The sequence below is a fragment of the Pseudophryne corroboree genome, chromosome 3 (assembly GCF_028390025.1).
Source record: "Pseudophryne corroboree isolate aPseCor3 chromosome 3, aPseCor3.hap2, whole genome shotgun sequence".
Lineage (NCBI taxonomy): Eukaryota > Metazoa > Chordata > Amphibia > Anura > Myobatrachidae > Pseudophryne > Pseudophryne corroboree.
This window is the reverse complement of record NC_086446.1, coordinates 586,839,704-586,858,850: the sequence shown is the minus strand read 5'-3', so window position 1 is coordinate 586,858,850 and position 19,147 is coordinate 586,839,704. Positions and strand designations below refer to the sequence as shown.

Sequence of the window (19,147 nt, the reverse complement as noted above, 5' to 3'; positions counted from 1 at the left end):
GGTATAGAGGGGTCAGTGATTTAGTGTAGGGTATAGAGGGATCAGTGATTTAGTGTAGGGTATAGAGGGGTCAGTGATTTAGTGTAGGGTATAGAGGGATCAGTGATTTAGTGTAGGGTAAAGGGGTGTGAGTGATTTAGTGTAGGGTATAGAGGCGTCAGTGATTTAGTGTAGGGTATAGAGGGGTTAGTGATTTAGTGTAGGGTATAGAGGGGTCAGTGATTTAGTGTAGGGTATAGAGGTGTGAGTGATTTAGTGTAGGGTATAGAGGGGTCAGTGATGTAGTGTAGGGTATAGAGGGGTCAGTGATGTAGTGTAGGGTATAGAGGGGTCAGTGATTTAGTGTAGGGTATAGAGGGATCAGTGATTTAGTGTAGGGTATAGAGGGGTTAGTGATTTAGTGTAGGGTATAGAGGGGTCAGTGATTTAGTGTAGGGTATAGAGGGATCAGTGATTTAGTGTAGGGTATAGAGGGATCAGTGATTTAGTGTAGGGTATAGAGGGGTCAGTGATGTAGTGTAGGGTATAGAGGGGTCAGTGATTTAGTGTAGGGTATAGAGGGGTCAGTGATTTAGTGTAGGGTATACAGGAGTCAGTGACTTAGTGTAGGGTAAAGAGGTGTGAGTGATTTAGTGTAAAGTATAGAGGGGTTAGTGATTTAGTGTAGGGTATAGAGGGGTTAGTGATTTAGTGTAGGGTATACAGGAGTCAGGGATTTAGTGTAGGGTATAGAGGGGTTAGTGATTTAGTGTAGGGTATAGAGGTGTCAGTGATTTAGTGTAGGGTATAGAGGGGTCAGGGATGTAGTGTAGGGTATAGAGGTGTCAGTGATTTAGTGTAGGGTATAGAGGGGTTAGTGATTTAGTGTAGGGTATAGAGGGGTTAGTGATTTAGTGTAGGGTATAGAGGTGTGAGTGATTTAGTGTAGGGTATAGAGGGGTCAGTGATTTAGTGTAGGGTATAGAGGTGTCAGTGATTTAGTGTAGGGTATAGAGGGGTAAGGGATGTAGTGTAGGGTATAGAGGTGTGAGTGATTTAGTGTAGGGTATAGAGGGATCAGTGATTTAGTGTAGGGTATAGAGGGGTCAGGGATGTAGTGTAGGGTATAGAGGTGTGAGTGATTTAGTGTAGGGTATAGAGGGATCAGTGATTTAGTGTAGGGTATAGAGGGGTCAGTGATGTAGTGTAGGGTATAGAGGGGTTAGTGATTTAGTGTAGGGTATAGAGGGATCAGTGATTTAGTATAGGGTATAGAGGGGTCAGTGATTTAGTGTAGGGTATACAGGAGTCAGTGATTTAGTGTAGGGTATAGAGGGGTCAGTGATTTAGTGTAGAGTATAGAGGGGTTAGTGATTTAGTGTAGGGTATAGAGGGGTCAGTGATTTAGTGTAGGGTATAGAGGGATCAGTGATTTAGTGTAGGGTATAGAGGGGTCAGTGATTTAGTGTAGGGTATAGAGGGGTCAGTGATTTAGTGTAGGGTATAGAGGGGTCAGTGATTTAGTGTAGGGTATAGAGGGGTTAGTGATTTAGTGTAGGGTATAGAGGGGTCAGTGATTTAGTGTAGGGTATAGAGGGGTCAGTGATTTAGTGTAGGGTATAGAGGGGTTAGTGATTTAGTGTAGGGTATAGAGGTGTGAGTGATTTAGTGTAGGGTATAGAGGGATCAGTGATTTAGTGTAGGGTATAGAGGGGTCAGTGATGTAGTGTAGGGTATAGAGGTGTGAGTGATTTAGTGTAGGGTATAGAGGGATCAGTGATTTAGTGTAGGGTATAGAGGGGTGAGTTGTGTAGTGGCGGGTATAGAGGGGTCAGTAATTTAGTAGCAGGTATAGAGGGGTCAGTGATGTAGTGTAGGGTATAGAGGGGTTAGTGATTTAGTGTAGGGTATAGAGGGATCAGTGATTTAGTATAGGGTATAGAGGGGTCAGTGATTTAGTGTAGGGTATACAGGATTCAGTGATTTAGTGTAGGGTATAGAGGGGTCAGTGATTTAGTGTAGAGTATAGAGGGGTTAGTGATTTAGTGTAGGGTATAGAGGGGTCAGTGATTTAGTGTAGGGTATAGAGGGATCAGTGATTTAGTGTAGGGTATAGAGGGGTCAGTGATTTAGTGTAGGGTATAGAGGGGTCAGTGATTTAGTGTAGGGTATAGAGGGGTCAGTGATTTAGTGTAGGGTATAGAGGGGTTAGTGATTTAGTGTAGGGTATAGAGGGATCAGTGATTTAGTGTAGGGTATAGAGGGGTCAGTGATTTAGTGTAGGGTATAGAGGGGTCAGTGATTTAGTGTAGGGTATAGAGGGGTTAGTGATTTAGTGTAGGGTATACAGGAGTCAGTGATTTAGTGTAGGGTAAAGAGGGATCAGTGATTTAGTGTAGGGTATAGAGGTGTGAGTGATTTAGTGTAGGGTATAGAGGGATCAGTGATTTAGTGTAGGGTATAGAGGGGTCAGTGATGTAGTGTAGGGTATAGAGGGGTTAGTGATTTAGTGTAGGGTATAGAGGTGTGAGTGATTTAGTGTAGGGTATAGAGGGATCAGTGATTTAGTGTAGGGTATAGAGGGGTGAGTTGTGTAGTGGCGGGTATAGAGGGGTCAGTAATTTAGTAGCAGGTACAGAGGGGTCAGTTATGAAGTGGTGGGTATAGAGGAGTCAGTTAAAATACTAATAATTTTTTGTAAGAGGGGGCACAACTTTATTCTTGCCTCCGAGCAACTGGGATGAATTTACGCCACTGGCACACAGAGATGAGGTCATGAAAGTGGGTGGTGACTGATCACAGCATTGCATTAGCCATGTCCGACGAGTTACTGCTGAGTAGCCCGGAGTTCCTGGCTTATTGCTGTTTTTTGCTGTTTCACACAGCAAATGAGAGCCTGATGCAGCTGCTAGCACTGTGCTACCTGGCACAGTCTTATGCCAAGAGGAGAAGGGAGCAATTTCTGGCGGAGAGGGCTAATACGCGATGCCGGTATTTGGGCAGGAGGAGATCCCTGATTTTGGGCAGCATTACACGTCTACCCTGAGATTTACCAGCTCAACTAATCGATTGTTGTGGGCCAGAGACCGCAGGCATGGACAAGCTTTCTGGGCGACCGTGGAAGCTTATCAGCCAAAGCAGTGGATGGCACACTTTCGGATGTCGCGTGATACATTTTACTACCTGCTTGAACTTCTCACTCCAGCACTCACCAGGGGAAACACCATCTACTGCAAGACCATCGAGCCGTGCAGGAGACTGTTGATTGTGTTCTGGTGGTATGCAACCCCAGGGGAATACCGCACCGTCGCCTGCTTATTTGGTGTTGGCATATCGACTGCGTGTGTGCTAGTGCGGGAAGTGACCCAGGCATTGCTGGAAACCCTTTACCACCGCTTCATCTCCTTACCGCAAGGTGCCTGGCTGGATGATACCATAAAAGGTTTCCAGCGACGTAAATATCCCCAGTGTGCTGGAGCCATAGATGGGACCCACATACCCATTATTGCCCCCAGAGACAACCCAGCCGATTACTACAATCGAAAAGGCTGGCACTCCATCATCCCGCAGGCTGTAGTGGACCATAAGTATTGGTAAGTAGTATGGTGTGTTAATGTGAGTCATATGCTGGGCACATGATGTGTATTGTTAAACACAACTAATACGTATACTATTCAGTTTCACAGATGTCTTCATTGGCTGGCCGGGTCGTGCTCACGACTCCCGGGTACTTGTCAACTCTGAATTGTTCCAGATTGCAGAGGAGAACCAACATGGCTGGTTGTTCCCGAGAGAGGTAAATATATCTCTTTTGATGGGTTATATTTTTCACAGCAGAATCATAATACAATAGATTGCAATTATGGTATAGGGCCGGCCTCTTACGTTGTGTAGCAGGGGTGTCAAAATATAGCTGCTGTGGAACTAAACCTCCCAGCATGCCCCTGCAACAAATTTTCAATTTGGGGGTGCTGCAACTGTGGCAGGGCACGCTGCCATGTCTAGTTCCACAACAGCTGGAGGCTCACAAGTTTAGGCTAGGGTTTGGCTGCGGAAAGGGAGGGTTAGTCGGTAGGGGAGGGGTGGGAGGGTTTAGGATACTTATCTCACACATGTCAGGATTAGATTGTTGGTATTCCATAATTATTCCCTGTACTTTCCTGAACATTATGTATGCCACCTGTACTACTATATATTAATTTTTATTTCCCATTACAGAAATCAAAGTTTGTTGATGGGGTGGAGATCCTGGTGCACCTTATTGGAGATGCGGCATACCCTTTGAGGCGTTGGCTGATCAAGGGCTTCACACAGCATCTGCCACTCTCTCCGGAACAAGTGCATTTCACCTACACTCTCAGCTCGGCCAGGATGGTGGTGGAGAACGCTTTTGGGACACTGAAGGGGCGCTGGTGGTGTCTACTAAAGCGCAATGACATTGCCATCACCCTGGTGCCGGATGTGGTTGCTGCTTGCTGTATCCTGCACAACTTTTGCGAGATACAGAAGGAATACTTTTTGCCAGAGTGGAATGTTGTAGACACTGAACTGTGCGATACTCCGGTAGAAGCAGCAAAAGCAGCCTACGAGGGGGAGATAAGTAGTGGCAGTGCTGAGGAAATATGCAACACCCTCACTGCTAACTTAACTACTATGAAACAGTAGAGGACACAGATATATTGGTAAACATTTATTTTTATTGTTTTTTTTCAAAAAGTTTTGGTTTTATTGTTTAAAAAAAGTTATGTACATGTTACCTCACATGTATCTTATTAAATATAACATCTTTTCAGTTTAAAGTACTTCTTACATTTTGAACATAAATAGGCCATAATGTGTGTAGACATTAGACACATAAATAGAAGGCATAATTTGTGTAGGAAATGGCCAGGTATGGGACGGACAATTATAGTATAGAAGTTGAAAAATAGATCAAAGCGCTCCAATAACACCCAAGGTTATAAATGTACACCAAAAGGTGAAAAAATATACCAATAGCAGTACCGTGATATATAATGTCGATACACAATTATCAGACTTTGTAATTGATTTGTAGTTCCTTCACCTTAAGCGTATGTGTCTCCCTGCTGCTGTTATTGCCTATGAGGATATCTATACGCCAGTGACTGATTTTCGTTAGGTACAAATGAGATGGATCAAATAAATTCTTTATTGTAATAAAAGATAATTTGCACTATTGCACTTTCTCTTTTCTATTCCCTTTTTGAGCCGTAAAAAGCTCTTGTAGGTGAAGGAACTACAAATCAATTACAAAGTCTGATAATTGTGTATCGACATTATATATCACGGTACTGCTATTGGTATATTTTTTCACCTTTTGGTGTACATTTATAACCTTGGGTGTTATTGGAGCGCTTTGATCTATTTTTCAACTTCTATACTATATCTGTTATAATTTTTGGTGCAAAGGGATATGCACTGTGAACTATAGATTTTAGCTGCACCGTTAACGTTTGCGCAGATTCTCATTATCTTTCTATTTCATGGGACGGACAATTGACATGCCTGTAAAGTGCTGAATACACATGAACATTTGCAAAAACATCAAAGAAGAAGAAGAAGAAAAAAAGAGTATTTGCAACTGTAGGCACATAAATAGAGGGCATAATGCTTGTACATGTAGCGTAACTTACAACCCTATCTGGAGAAGTGGCTGAGGTAATGGCCAGGTATGGGCCGGACAATTGACAGGCCTGTAAAGTGCTGAATACACATGAACATTTGCAAAAACATCAAAGATGAAGAAGAAAAAAGTATTTGCAACTGTAGGCACATTAAGAGAGGGCATAATGCTTGTACATGTAGCGTAACTTACACCCCTATCCAGATAAGTGGCTGAGGTAATGGCCAGGTATGGGCCGGACAATTGACAGGCCTGTAAAGTGCTGAATACACATGAACATTTGCAAAAACATCAAAGAAGAAGAAGAAAAAAGTATTTGCAACTGTAGGCACATTAAGAGAGGGCATAATGCTTGTACATGTAGCGTAACTTACACCCCTATCCAGATAAGTGGCTGAGGTAATGGCCAGGTATGGGCCGGACAATTGACAGGCCTGTAAAGTGCTGAATACACATGAACATTTGCGAAAACATCAAAGAAGAAGAAAAAAGTATTTACAACTGTCTGTAAGAAGTGCTGCCCAGTGGACGGTTGTGAGTAGTGCCATCTGGATAAGTATGCTCAGTACCATGTGGAGTATTATTCCCTGTGCCATCTGGATAAGTATACACAGTGCCATGTGTAGTATTATTACCCATGCCGTCTGGACTAACATGCACAGTGGCATGTGGACTGCTATGCACTGTAACATCAGGACAGGTCTGCTTATTGGCATGTGGACTGCTACGTGCAGGGTTCAGGGGCGTGTGAAAAATTATTTGCTGTGCCATCTAGATAATCTAGATAACTAGGCACTGCGCCATAGTGAGAAGTATTCCCTGTGCCATCTAGACTATTATGTGGAGTAGCAGTAGGTGGATTTGAGGGGTTTGTTTCCATAAACTGCATGCCTCTGCTATGATGCTGGTAGTTGGAAAAATGGCGCTCAGAATAGTGAGGAGTATACACTGGATAAGGGTGTGGAGGGTGCGGATTGTATAATCTAGACACCAGACCGTTAAGAAAGGACATTTGTGCATCTCTGTTTTCCCTAGAAATGCGTTCATACATACCCACAAGTTGCGTGAGAAATTAATTCTGTAACTCTTTCTCGTTGTTAAAAAAGCGTTGTAATCGCGCATCCTCCTGTGCCTGCATTTCAGCATCAGAATCTCGCAGCTGATTGACTAGGATTCTTGTCATTATGCGCGTAGCTTGCTCCATCTTTGAAGTTTTTTTCTTCCGTTCTGATATAGATAAGTGAATACACAAAATGGAAGCTGGATGTCAGTTTGTCTATTGCTTAAAAGAAACTGTTGCTTTAAATGAGATTCTTATATGTTTGCAGAAACTTTGATTTTAGTAGCAATTAAGGAAGTTAGTCTAGCTTTACAGTATTTCATAGACTGTGGTTAGCTAGTATCCTATAGAAAAGGGAAGTCTAAAGTATGTTGAAGGTAAAAGTATATTTTTAATGTAACAGTCATAATCACAAGATGCTGAGCTAATTAATTGGAAATCCCCCATAAGGGGAGTTTATAAATTATAATATATTCTGATATTTGAAATGTAATTGGTCTATGTATATGATTGGCTTGTTAATTTGAGTAGATCATGTAATGCTATGATGAAAGTATATAAGATGAAATCAACGTGTCAATGTGCAGTTCATGATATTCTTTTATCGTGAGCCCTGTGAACTTCACAATGCAATAAATCTACCAAAGAGACTTCATTGTTCTTCAATTATTTTACATGACCATATCATTTTGGAGGTCTGTGCCACCGAGATCAACCCAACATTGACACACGAAGAAGGAAGGTGGGCTGGAGCCGGGACACCTGAATCAACAGTGGCCACAGGTAAGAGCTGTTATCTTACTTCTGCTCCATGTGTCCCTGCCTCGGTCTGCTGACTTTGTGTGTTATTGTTGGCTTGTAACTCCTTGAAGTCTTTTTGGAGATTGTGAGTATGGAACCAAAATGATTTTAACTGCATTTTATTACCAGATGCAGTGATTAGTATAGAGTGTTAAGATTGTAATTTCTGTCATTATCATATTTAATGATTTTATGGGATCTTTTGCCTGCCATATCTTGCTAAATTAAGCGTGAAGTCTGTGAGTGATTATGAGTGTGATTGGCCGAGGCTTTACGCCGGCAGATTCTGGACAGGGCCCAGGTAGGAGAGAGGCTCCGGTTAAACTCTCCTATGCTGGATAGTATCAGGGATACTCACCCACTGTGAAAAGCACCTTGTACACTATAAGGCCAAGCTTAGCAGAGTGTGGAACACGTGTGCCTGTTCAGAGCCGTGGCACCTGACGAGGTGGTGAGGTTTCCTAAGTGGAGTAATATCTCTCTAAACAAGGGGAGCGTCCCTGTTTACCATTGTATTGGACATTGAGGCTGGACTGTAAAATAAAGATTAGCCATTACAATGGGTCAAGAGATGTCCACACCGAAGGGCTCTTCTATGTTAGAGATCCCGCACGGCAGTCCAGCGAGTGTGATGTATCAGAGACATGGGAGTGTGGCTGTGAAATTTCTCAGGAGATGGCATGCAAAATACCTTGATAGATCATTCATAGGAACCTTTAGCATAGACAAGTGGATAGAATTAACTAAATTAAGGGAAAAAGGCTGAAGAATGGAAGGTATATACATTATGGCTAGAAACATCTCGTTATATTCCCCCTTCTGCCTATTTAGCACAGATATCATTGTTTAGAGAGAAATGAAGACAATGAATGTGTTCCACTTAAAAAGGGAAAGGAAAAAAAAAAAAGGGTGCAAATTATGCCAACATACACCCAGATAACATGACTGCAACTGGAATTACATGAAGTAAGGTAGCACAGCAACAAACACTTTTACGTGCTCCACTAAGAGTAGTAACTACTGATGAGGGAAAGTTATGGTCAATCCATGTGCCCTGGACCCTAGAAAAATTTAACCATTATAGGAGAAAGCCAAAGTAAGTTAATCAAGCTAGTACGGCTGTATAAGACACATTCATTTACACATAGTAATATGGTACAATTGTTTACTGGTTTATTAACAACTGAAGAATAAAAGGCACTCACTAAAGAAGAAGGGTGAGAAAACATCCATTTCAAACACACAGGATACAAATAGAGTAAGAAAAGATGTTTCTCAGAGACCTACAGAGAAAACATACCAGAGATTATTGGGTAAGGTTCAAACCAGAAGTACAAAATTATGGACAAATAAAAGAGATATTTGATCACAAGAAACCTTTTACAATGTTGACCATTGCTTTTGTTGAGGGTCTTAGATTGCATATCAAAAATTGGTTGACCATTAATGATCTACTGTGGCGCACACAAGTCCCAGAGGATTTGACAACCTTAGCAGTACACCATGAAGATAACTTGGTGTTCAATAAAGTTAGAAACAAGTTAAAGTTGCTGAAGTCACTGGTAATATGGCTGGGTGGGCAACAGAAAGGTACCACCCCTAGACATAGACCGTTTCAGCGTGAAACAGGCAGGTGTCCAGTCTGATCAACTGGATACTTGCGCTGTCGAGCTGAAATTGTTTGTTAATTCTGTAGAAACCAACTGCAGATAATACGTTGTTAATTTGACCTGCAGACCGTGCTGGGCAGGACAGTTCCAGAGAAGAATAAAATATATTAGTTTTTAATTAAGGCATATAATGTAATTTCACCTCATATTGTATAGCAAACCATGCTAACAGAAATCCCTGCAAAGCAAAATAATAATAATAGCAGCTCTACTAACTTGTCAGAAAACTCGGCATGACACTGTGGCACGCCTACCAGAATGGGAACTGGTACTCATTATTTCTACCACCATTACCCTGGTCAAATGTAATATTTTGAAGTCTGCTACTTTACAAATGGTTAATGAAACTGATGGGTTTCAGAGAGAGGAATGGAGGGAGGAAAGTGTAACCCCTCGTGCTTGCTTAACATACCCTGACTAAGCTGATAATAACTGCCAAGGTAGCAGCACGAAAATAAATTGTAATAAAAATGTTTACATGTTTACTAAAGATATATGTATACTAAATGAACAAACATTAATCAAAATGCAAAAAGCTTGTTATTTACAGGAAAGGACTAAAGAGGGAAAATGCAATGAAGGCTTGTGGCACAGCTCTGAAGGTAAAACTGTTGCCCCAAAATCACTCTTGCCAGCATTGGCACAGATGTCCCATGGACTGACCCATGCAGGTAAGATGGCCATAATTAGTCTGATTCAGACTTACTGGGATGCACCTTGTTTTGCATCAGTTGCAACCAAATACTGTGCTTCTTGCATCATCTTGCAGAGGAATGCTGGAAGAACAGTTAAGACTATACCTTCACATCTTCCCCAGACAACTGGTCCTTTCCAAGTTATACAAATTGATGTCATTCAGCTTCCAAAGGTTAGGATGTTTTAGCATATATTGGTTTGTGTAGACAGGTTCAGTGGCTAGGTAGAGCATCAAGTCCAGCACAGAAATTGGTACAGGAATTTATAGGTATACCATATGTGATATGGTATAGCATATGTGATATAATCTAACCAAGGCATACATTTTATGGGACTAGTGTTTAAAAAGATGTGCCAACCAGCAGCAAAATTGAACATTGCAACGGGACTATTAAAAATAAGCTGGCCAAAATATGTAAAGAAACCAGCTTGCAGTGGCCAGAAACTTTGCCATTAGTGTTGCACTCGATCAGAACAACACCAAGGGGGGAGTTGAACATTTCTCCGTATGAAATACTGTTTGGAAAATTGCCCAATGTTGCTATTGCACCCGCATATGAACTCAGTAAAACAAATGATTTAACTGTGAACTATCTTATTTCATTAAGCAACCAGCTAAAGAAGATCCAAGCTACTGTGACCAGCACACAACCAATCCCTGTGGAAGGTGCTTGTCATAATCTACATCCTGGTGATGAGGTGATGGTCAGAAATTTCCTGAGATCGGGCTCGCTGACAGACCGGTGGGAAGGACCTTATCAAGTCTTGTTGACAACCCCAACTGCTGTTAAGATAAAGGAGAAGACTTCGTGGATCCACTCCACCCACTGCAGAAAAGTCACGCCTCCTGAGACAGCACATGTGGAAAATATTCTCCAAGACTCCTCTGCACTTCACCAGTAAAACCAGCAAGTGAGTGGTTCGGGCATAATAATCCCTTGAGCCACTTGCCAACGCAGTATCTCTGTGGAGGGTACATAACTCCTAGAAGAGTACTGTGAAGATCAAAGGACAACAAAGACAATGCTAAACAGGATGATGCTGATAGGCCAAAGGCCAGACCGTGGACTATGGGGGTGCATTCTCTCATGGGCATGTCTGATTACAATCATACTCATTGTGCTTGAGTGTTGTATATACATTCCAGGGTCTGTTAACAATGTGACCAGTCAAACAGGTAATGTAACATCTTACAATGAAGCGTTATTCAAGACACGTGTGTGTAGGGCCTTACAAAAGAATAATTATGGAGGAGAATTTACAGGTAATTCCATGATAGCAATGCACAGTAAAATTGCAAAGGCTCTCAACACAAGCAAATGTTGGATTTGTACCCACCTACCCATCAGTGTAGATGCAGGTATACCCCTCCTGGCTCATTACATAAGCACAGCTGACATGATAGACAGAGATTGGTCCTGCCATAAGCGAAAGAATGGTAGTCGAAGTTGTGCCAATAAGACACCTAAAGTACAGAATATAGTAGACTTCCCATATTTGGATGTCTTAGACGCAGGCTTGCTGTATGCGCCCGCTCTGCAGGTATCTGCAGCCAAAGGGAAACCTGAATTCTGCTTAAGTGTTAATGAAAAGTCCCACCCATATGTGTACAAGGAAAAAATATTACAGGTAAAAAGCCCAAACCTAGGGTACACTAACTATACTGGAGCCACATTTGTAGTTCAAAGTTCAAAAAAGTGTACACTAAAAACCCTCAAAACCTGTTGGCATTCCATAGATGCAAATGGGGCATTAACACCTAACGATACTTTATACCAACTACAGAAAAAGGTGTACACTTGATAACAGCACATGTGGAGATGCCAATGGTAATAACACAGGGTACTTTATGATATATATAGGACTCATTTACACTAAAGTACTTGGAATGCCTCTGCCTAAGGGTATGTATTGGGTTTGTGGAAAATGGGCATACTCATGGATTCCCTTAGGTGCTAAAGGACAATGTGTACTCTCCTCAGTATTCCTATAGAGCATGACTTGGTGCCAAGTGACCTGACATATTTAAGACATCTCAGTAAAAGAGAAGTAAAAAAAGGATATGTATCTTTCAGATTTTCTGATGCTGAACGTACGGCTGGAACTTTGTTTCCTCTGTCCACTATCTATTTGGTGGAAAAAGTTGTGTCCCAAACCTTAACGGTACTAGATCAGATGGTAGGGGAATTGGTAGTTTCAATCAATCAGACAGTGGAAGAGCTGGCTCAAGTAAGAAAAGTGGCTTTACAAAATAGGATGGCACTGGATCAGCTGTTGGCAGCAGAAGGGGGCACGTGTGCAGTGGTAGGACAAGAATGTTGTACTTATATTGAAGATCACAGAGCTGAAATAAGTGCTCATCTGAGCAAGGTGGGAGAGTTGCAGCAGGAAATGATAAGGTTAGGTGCTAGTGAAGGTTGGGATCCACTTGGATGGCTAGGAGGAAATATTGCAAAGCTTTTTTCTGGAGTATTGCAGTACATTGTGTTTGCTGCACTGATTGTAGGAATCATATATCTTACCATCAAGTGTGGACCAGTAGTCTGTGTACAATGTGGTAAAGGATTTAAAAGGTTGAAAGTGCACCATGAAATGACCATTGTGGTGGTAGATGATGAGGTTCCACTAGAACAGGTGACTCAGGGAACAAGTCAGGGGCAGCAGGAAAGACAGGTGGTATATGCTGACATGAGCAAATCTTATGAAAGTTTACAACTCCAGGAAGCTGAGCCCATATACCAGGCTTTAGAGGAGGATCAGGCAGGTAGGGAAAGTACACAGCTTGTTAATTTTACTTATGGACTGGATAACAGGGTAGAAATGAATCAGGATGAGTATGTTAGACATGAAATACAAGCGAGTTTCACCTAACTGTGTCAACACCCTCTTAGCCAACACCAGAAGGTTCCTATAAAAAGAACAGGGATTCCCGTCCAGTGCGGTGAGCATTGGCGCCAGGCCCATCCCCGTGAACCTACCTTTTTCCTATGTTGTGCGTCTACCTAACCCTCATTAAAAATTGTGAAATTGAACCTTCTGATTTGTGTATTAGAGTGCCAAGTATATTGGCAGAGAGAGGAATGATATAGATAAGTGAATACACAAAATGGAAGCTGGATGTCAGTTTGTCTATTGCTTAAAAGAAACTGTTGCTTTAAATGAGATTCTTATATGTTTGCAGAAACTTTGATTTTAGTAGCAATTAAGGAAGTTAGTCTAGCTTTACAGTATTTCATAGACTGTGGTTAGCTAGTATCCTATAGAAAAGGGAAGTCTAAAGTATGTTGAAGGTAAAAGTATATTTTTAATGTAACAGTCATAATCACAAGATGCTGAGCTAATTAATTGGAAATCCCCCATAAGGGGAGTTTATAAATTATAATATATTCTGATATTTGAAATGTAATTGGTCTATGTATATGATTGGCTTGTTAATTTGAGTAGATCATGTAATGCTATGATGAAAGTATATAAGATGAAATCAACGTGTCAATGTGCAGTTCATGATATTCTTTTATCGTGAGCCCTGTGAACTTCACAATGCAATAAATCTACCAAAGAGACTTCATTGTTCTTCAATTATTTTACATGACCATATCATTTCAGGTACGTCAAAGACTAGAAATGGAGGGTAAACAACAATTTTAGAAAATTAAATAGCAGTGATGTCAGCATATATGTGCTTGAGGCCTTCATCCTGCGCACTAGCTTCACACTGCAACATATACATTTTGAGTATTGGTCAGGACAAAGATATCGTGTGAGTTATGGAAGTGCGCAATTGTACAAACACTGCATGCTATGCAAGATGTATCCTTTCTTCGTGCGATTAGCATGTAGGTGTGGCCTATGATGTTGTTAGCAGTCGTTATTACTGATAAATGGTGCAACAGCTAATGTGGCCTTCTGATATTGTTGAAATACAGAAACAGACAGGAACTGAATGTGTAACGCAGCATTCAAAAATAACAAGTGCAAACAACATCATTGTGGAATACGGCCCATATTACATACTAGATTTTAAATCTAATCAAAATCTTAAGTGTGTTTAAAAAAACAAAAACAACTTACTGTTCCTACGCAACTTTGGCGCCTCAGTCTGCGCAGAAGTCGGTGTCCCAGCCGGAGTCCCTGTGCTGCTTCCGCTGGCATCAACCTCGATAGTATTGGTGACTGGGTCCCCCACAGAAGCCATCGGATCGGTGTCATTGATCTCAGTGATGTCATCATACAGCATCGGTGGCGTCAGTGGGATGGATTGGCTGTTCTCTGGGGTAGCGCTTTGTGAGGACGCACAACTGGACGATGAAATGGCAATGGGATTAACCAGTGCAGAATTGCCAAATACTTCATTGCACTGATCGTAGTAAAGCCACTCCATTCTAGCAGCATCACTTTTCCTCCTGTTGTGGTCGTGAACTTTGTTGTAATATTTGCGCAGAGCTTTCAATTTATTCACTACTTGCTGCTGTGTCCGCACAATGCCCTTTGAGGTAAGTATCTTGGCAATGTTGGTGTATACTGTGGCGTCCTTCACTGTCCCAGTGATCTACTTCCGGATCTCCTCCTCCCCTCTAACAGAAAGCAGCTCCCTGATCTCTTACTCCTTCCAACTCGCCATGCTGTCTCCCTCCGTCTTCCCTGCAGCACAGTTATGACCTCAGGCGCCAATCGCCAGTGCCCCGCCAGATTAGCCAATAAGCTCTGTTAACCGCGACCCATTTCTAAAATACCAGGTCGGACCCTTTCAGACAGCCGGCAACCCGTGTAAGAGCCGGGAAAAACCCAGTTAAAAACCTGGGTCGAATTCTCGGGAACTCAGTCCCGTGTTGACCCTTTCAGACAGGAAAAAAAAATCCCGGGTCGTCCCTTCAAGAGCCGGGAAATTACCAGGTTCTTTTCTCTGTCTGACAGGGGTATTATTGTGGGTTTAGGTCTGCCTAGCGCATTGGCTTAAAAAGACAGAACCCCAGCCAAGCATACCAATTAATGATCACATGGGGAATTATCTGACAAGAACTGGCTTACATATGGAAAAATGGGGTGCAAGAGAAGGTGTGACCACAACATTTTCTATAAACAATAGGCTTTAATCCATGGCAGTGCTTTAGGTATGTGATCACACCATTTAAATAAAAAATCATACATGCTCTGCACTTACCTAAAAATATAAATATTAGTGCATATTAAATCCACCAATAATGTATAAAATTGTAGATTCAATCAATAATGTAAAAAAAATGGATAAAAAATACATATAAAAACTGGTCGATGTGTAAATAAAATAGAATGTTATATACTATACACTGACGCATCTATAATGGGTGTAAAGTGTGTGTGGTGCACACGGGCCCTTGTGCCAGGGAGGCCCCCACACGGCACAACCTTCAATCATTTAATTATACTTACTGCTCCGTAGGCCCGATGCTGGCAGCAGAGCTGAAGAAACCACTGGGAAAATGGCCATCGTGGCCATTTACCAGTGATTCACGCATGCGCAATAGAGATGTCCCAGGGAATGCAGCGCAGGCGCCATGTTCCTGGAGACCTATGTATGAGCATTAGACTCTGGTACAATGCCAGAGTCTACTACACAGCCGTAGAAGAGGGGGCCCGATTGGAGCCTACACACGGGCCCTCTCTTCTCTTAAAGTGCCTATAATACTGTATAAGTAACTATTATAAAAACAATTTGATCTTAAAATCACTATTAAAACTGTGGGGCACCAGATTTTTATTGAATCAATTATTATGAATTAACTTAATTTCTGCCTGTGTGTTATGCACACCAGTGCCTGCAGGAAAGTACTAGTGTCAGAACTGTTATGCACTCCAGTGTCTGCAGGAATGTACTGGTGTTTGAACTGTTATGCAAAACAAATGGACTCACAGACAAACTGGGGAATATGACATAACGTACACAGAAGGTGATAGGGTAACAAAATACACACACAGTGAACAGAGAAGCCCAGAGGCTAAGGAACTGGGTATCTCCCTTGTATTAGAACTGCTCAGATGTAAAAAGCAAGATGTTGTGTTTTAATACGTAGAGAACCCGAAATGCTGTTGCTAAGGGCAACAGCAAAACCCTAAAGGGTTACCAACGGGTGTGGCAGTAAACTCCTTGGTCAGAGATGGAATGATAGACACAAGGAGAGCCTCCACAATCCTGATTCTCACTTGCAGTGCACAGGTTTAAGCTTACTGCCACTAAACTGACCCCTGACACCTAGCACAGTGAGACAGGATTAGACAGGCAAGTGTTAGAATACAGCCGCAAACTTGCTAAGTTCACAGAGTAATAACAGAACCCCAGCAAGCTAAACGACTGACTCCAGTCTTACTGCTAGGTCTGGATTGGCAGAGTGTAATACCAAATCCCCAGGCCTATTTGCAGTAAGCAACAAACAAATACAAAGCTACACAGTACTGGCTAACTTTCATGAACTGACTAACCAACAGAGATTCAGCAGCATCTGCTTACCCTGAAAAGAGGCCTTATAAAGCAGGTGCTGTCCACGCCCCACTCAGACCTCACAGACTGTGAGCACAAAAACCAGCACCGGATCCCCTGCCGTGCACAGAGCCTATAACCACTGCACAGCAAAAGACCCGAACCGGAGTATCAGCTGCGCTCAGGTTACTCCACTAGCACTTGTCTCCCGGTTGCCATGACGACGTGGCAGCACAGGGCAGGAGACCCTAACACTGTGCTAAAGTGCTCTCAATTCCCTCCAAAAACTTTCAACTTTTTTGATCCCTATTACTTTAGTGAGATATCTGATTGAACTCTGATAGTATTGCATAAAATGGTAGGAAAGGGAATATTTCTCAAAACCATTTTTAGATTTTTTAGATGTTCAGTTCACTTTTTCTAAAGTTCTTGAACTACAGTATAGACTACATGTGTTATTTCCCTTTCTTGTGAACTTTCTGTGCCCTCCTTACAATATTATGCATTTTATTAGTACTTGTAGTAACTAATATTTCAGTCGCCCTTTTGTTTAAAGTGGAAGTAACTGCAAAATGTATATGAATGTGTTTGAATTAACATGAAAACATTTTTAGTATCCTGGATAGGTTCCATTACCAGAAAGCCACAGTCGTACTGTATTTGTCATGCTTCCTTTATGTATATATTTAGAGGACTGAACACCGCACTAGTCACTCTTTTGTTTAGATTTTTTTCTTTCTTTTGGCTCCAGACATATTCCAGCAGTGCATCAATTTCTTACACATGTGTGCTCACGGATTATGGCCCTCATTCCGAGTCGTTCGCTCGTTCTTTTTTTTCGCATCGCAGTGAAAATCAGCTTAGAGCGCATGCGCAATGTTCGCACTGCGACTGCGCTAAGTAATTCTGCTATGAAGAAAGGATTTTTACTCACGGCTTTTTGTTCGCACCGGCGAACGTAGTGTGATTGACAGGAAATGGGTGTTACTGGGCGGAAACACGGCGTTTTATGGGCGTGTGGCTGAAAACGCTACCGTTTCCGGAAAAAACGCAGGAGTGGCCGGAGAAACGGGGGAGTGTCTGGGCGAACGCTGGGAGTGTTTGTGACGTCAAACCAGGAACGACAAGCACTGAACTGATCGCACAGGCAGAGTAAGTCTGGAGCTACTCTAAAACTGCTAAGTTTTTTTTGTTCGCAATATTGCGTAAACTTCGTTCGCACTTTTAAGATGCTAAGATACACTTCCAGTAGGCGTAGACTAAGCGTGTGTAACTCTGCTAAATTCGCCTTGCGACCGATCAACTCGGAATGAGGGCCTATATTACGGGAGTGTGTATTTCTCATTATGAAGTAAAGAAAAGCAAAAAGAAACTTTGCTGCAAGACTGAGGCATCTCACCATATTTTGTACTTTTTAGCATTATTATAATCAGACAGGTCCATAGTATTGAACGCTGATACCTTTTGGATTATTTGATGCCCTTTTATATAGAAAATAAATCCTTTTTGGATTCATTTTGGGAAAAAGTTCCTCTTGATTTATAGATAAGGCTAGAATTTCAGGAGAATGTATGTGAAATACAGAGGTAAACAAAGTAAATTAAATACAATATGGCTGTAATGGAAGTATTAACCCTTTACTTGCAGGGCCGGTGCAAGGTTTCTCGGCACCCTAGGCAAATTGTCAGCTGCGCCCCCCCCCCCATATATGTGTGTGCATGTAGTCTCATATTATATATATATATATATATACATACACACACATGGTCGAAGTGGAAATTTGGAAGTGGGGGTATGCAAAAGTCAAGGATGTAAATATGCACGTGCCTTCGGCGCGCACGCTCCAGAAAAGGGGGTGTGGTCACCCAAAAGGGGGCGTGTCCCGTGTAGTAAAACCCCTTATACTATCTAGTACTGGTGCCCCTTTCACATTATAGCACACGGTACGAGCTGAAATTCACATTGTAGCACACTGAATAAGCCGAAATTCCCCTTGTAGCACACTGAATGAGCCGAAATTCACATTATAGCACACTGAATGAGCCGAAATTCACCTTGTAGCACACTGAATGAGCCGACCGACATTCACATTGTAGCACACTGAATGAGAAGAAATTCACATTGTAGCACACTGAATGAGCCGACATTCACATTGTAGCACACTGAATGAGATGAAATTCACATTGTAGCACACTGAATGAGCCGAAATTCACATTATAGCACACTGAATGAGCCGACATTCACATTGTAGCACACTGAATGAGCCGACATTCACATTGTAGCACACTGAATGAGCCGACATTCACATTGTAACACACTGAATGAGCCGACATTCACATTGTAGCACACTGAATGAGCCGACATTCACATTGTAGCACACTGAATGAGATGAAATTCACATTGTAGCACACTGAATGAGACGAAATTCACATTGTAGCACACTGAATGAGCCGACATTCACATTGTAGCACACTGAATGAGCTGAAACTCACATTGTAGCACACTGAATGAGACAAAATTCACATTGTAGCACACTGAATGAGCCGACATTCACATTGTAGCACACTGAATGAGACGAAATTCACATTGTAGCACACTGAATGAGACAAAATTCACATTGTAGCACACTGAATGAGCCAAAATTCACATTGTAGCACACTGAATGAGCCGAAATTCACATTGTAGCACACTGAATGAGACAAAATTCACATTGTAGCACACTGAATGAGCCGAAATTCACCTTGTAGCACACTGAATGAGCCGAAATTCACATTGTAGCACACTGAATGAGCCGAAATTCACATTGTAGGACACTGAATGAGACAAAATTCACATTGTAGCAC

At 41.9% G+C, this 19,147-nt stretch overlaps 1 protein-coding gene across 2 annotated transcripts; it reads left to right on the top strand.

Annotated features, from left to right (window-relative positions):
• Window positions 1-6,865: 6,865 nt before the first annotated feature.
• On the top strand, window positions 6,866-13,404 carry LOC135056370 (uncharacterized). 2 transcript variants are annotated; one of them, XM_063961444.1, is made up of 2 exons: window positions 6,866-9,825; window positions 9,924-13,404. In XM_063961444.1, exon 2 carries the CDS (start codon window positions 11,816-11,818, stop codon window positions 12,719-12,721), a length of 906 nt encoding a protein of 301 aa, XP_063817514.1. In that variant the 5' UTR covers window positions 6,866-9,825; window positions 9,924-11,815; the 3' UTR covers window positions 12,722-13,404. The 2 variants fall into 2 exon arrangements, with proteins under 2 accessions (XP_063817514.1, XP_063817515.1); XM_063961445.1 differs by having other exon boundaries at window positions 6,866-10,022; window positions 10,459-13,404.
• Window positions 13,405-19,147: the final 5,743 nt, after the last annotated feature.

Coding starts and splice junctions, on each gene's coding strand:
- LOC135056370 (XM_063961444.1), top strand. CDS start 11,816: ATGTGTACTCTCCTCAGTATTCCTATAGAGCATGACTTGGTGCCAAGT.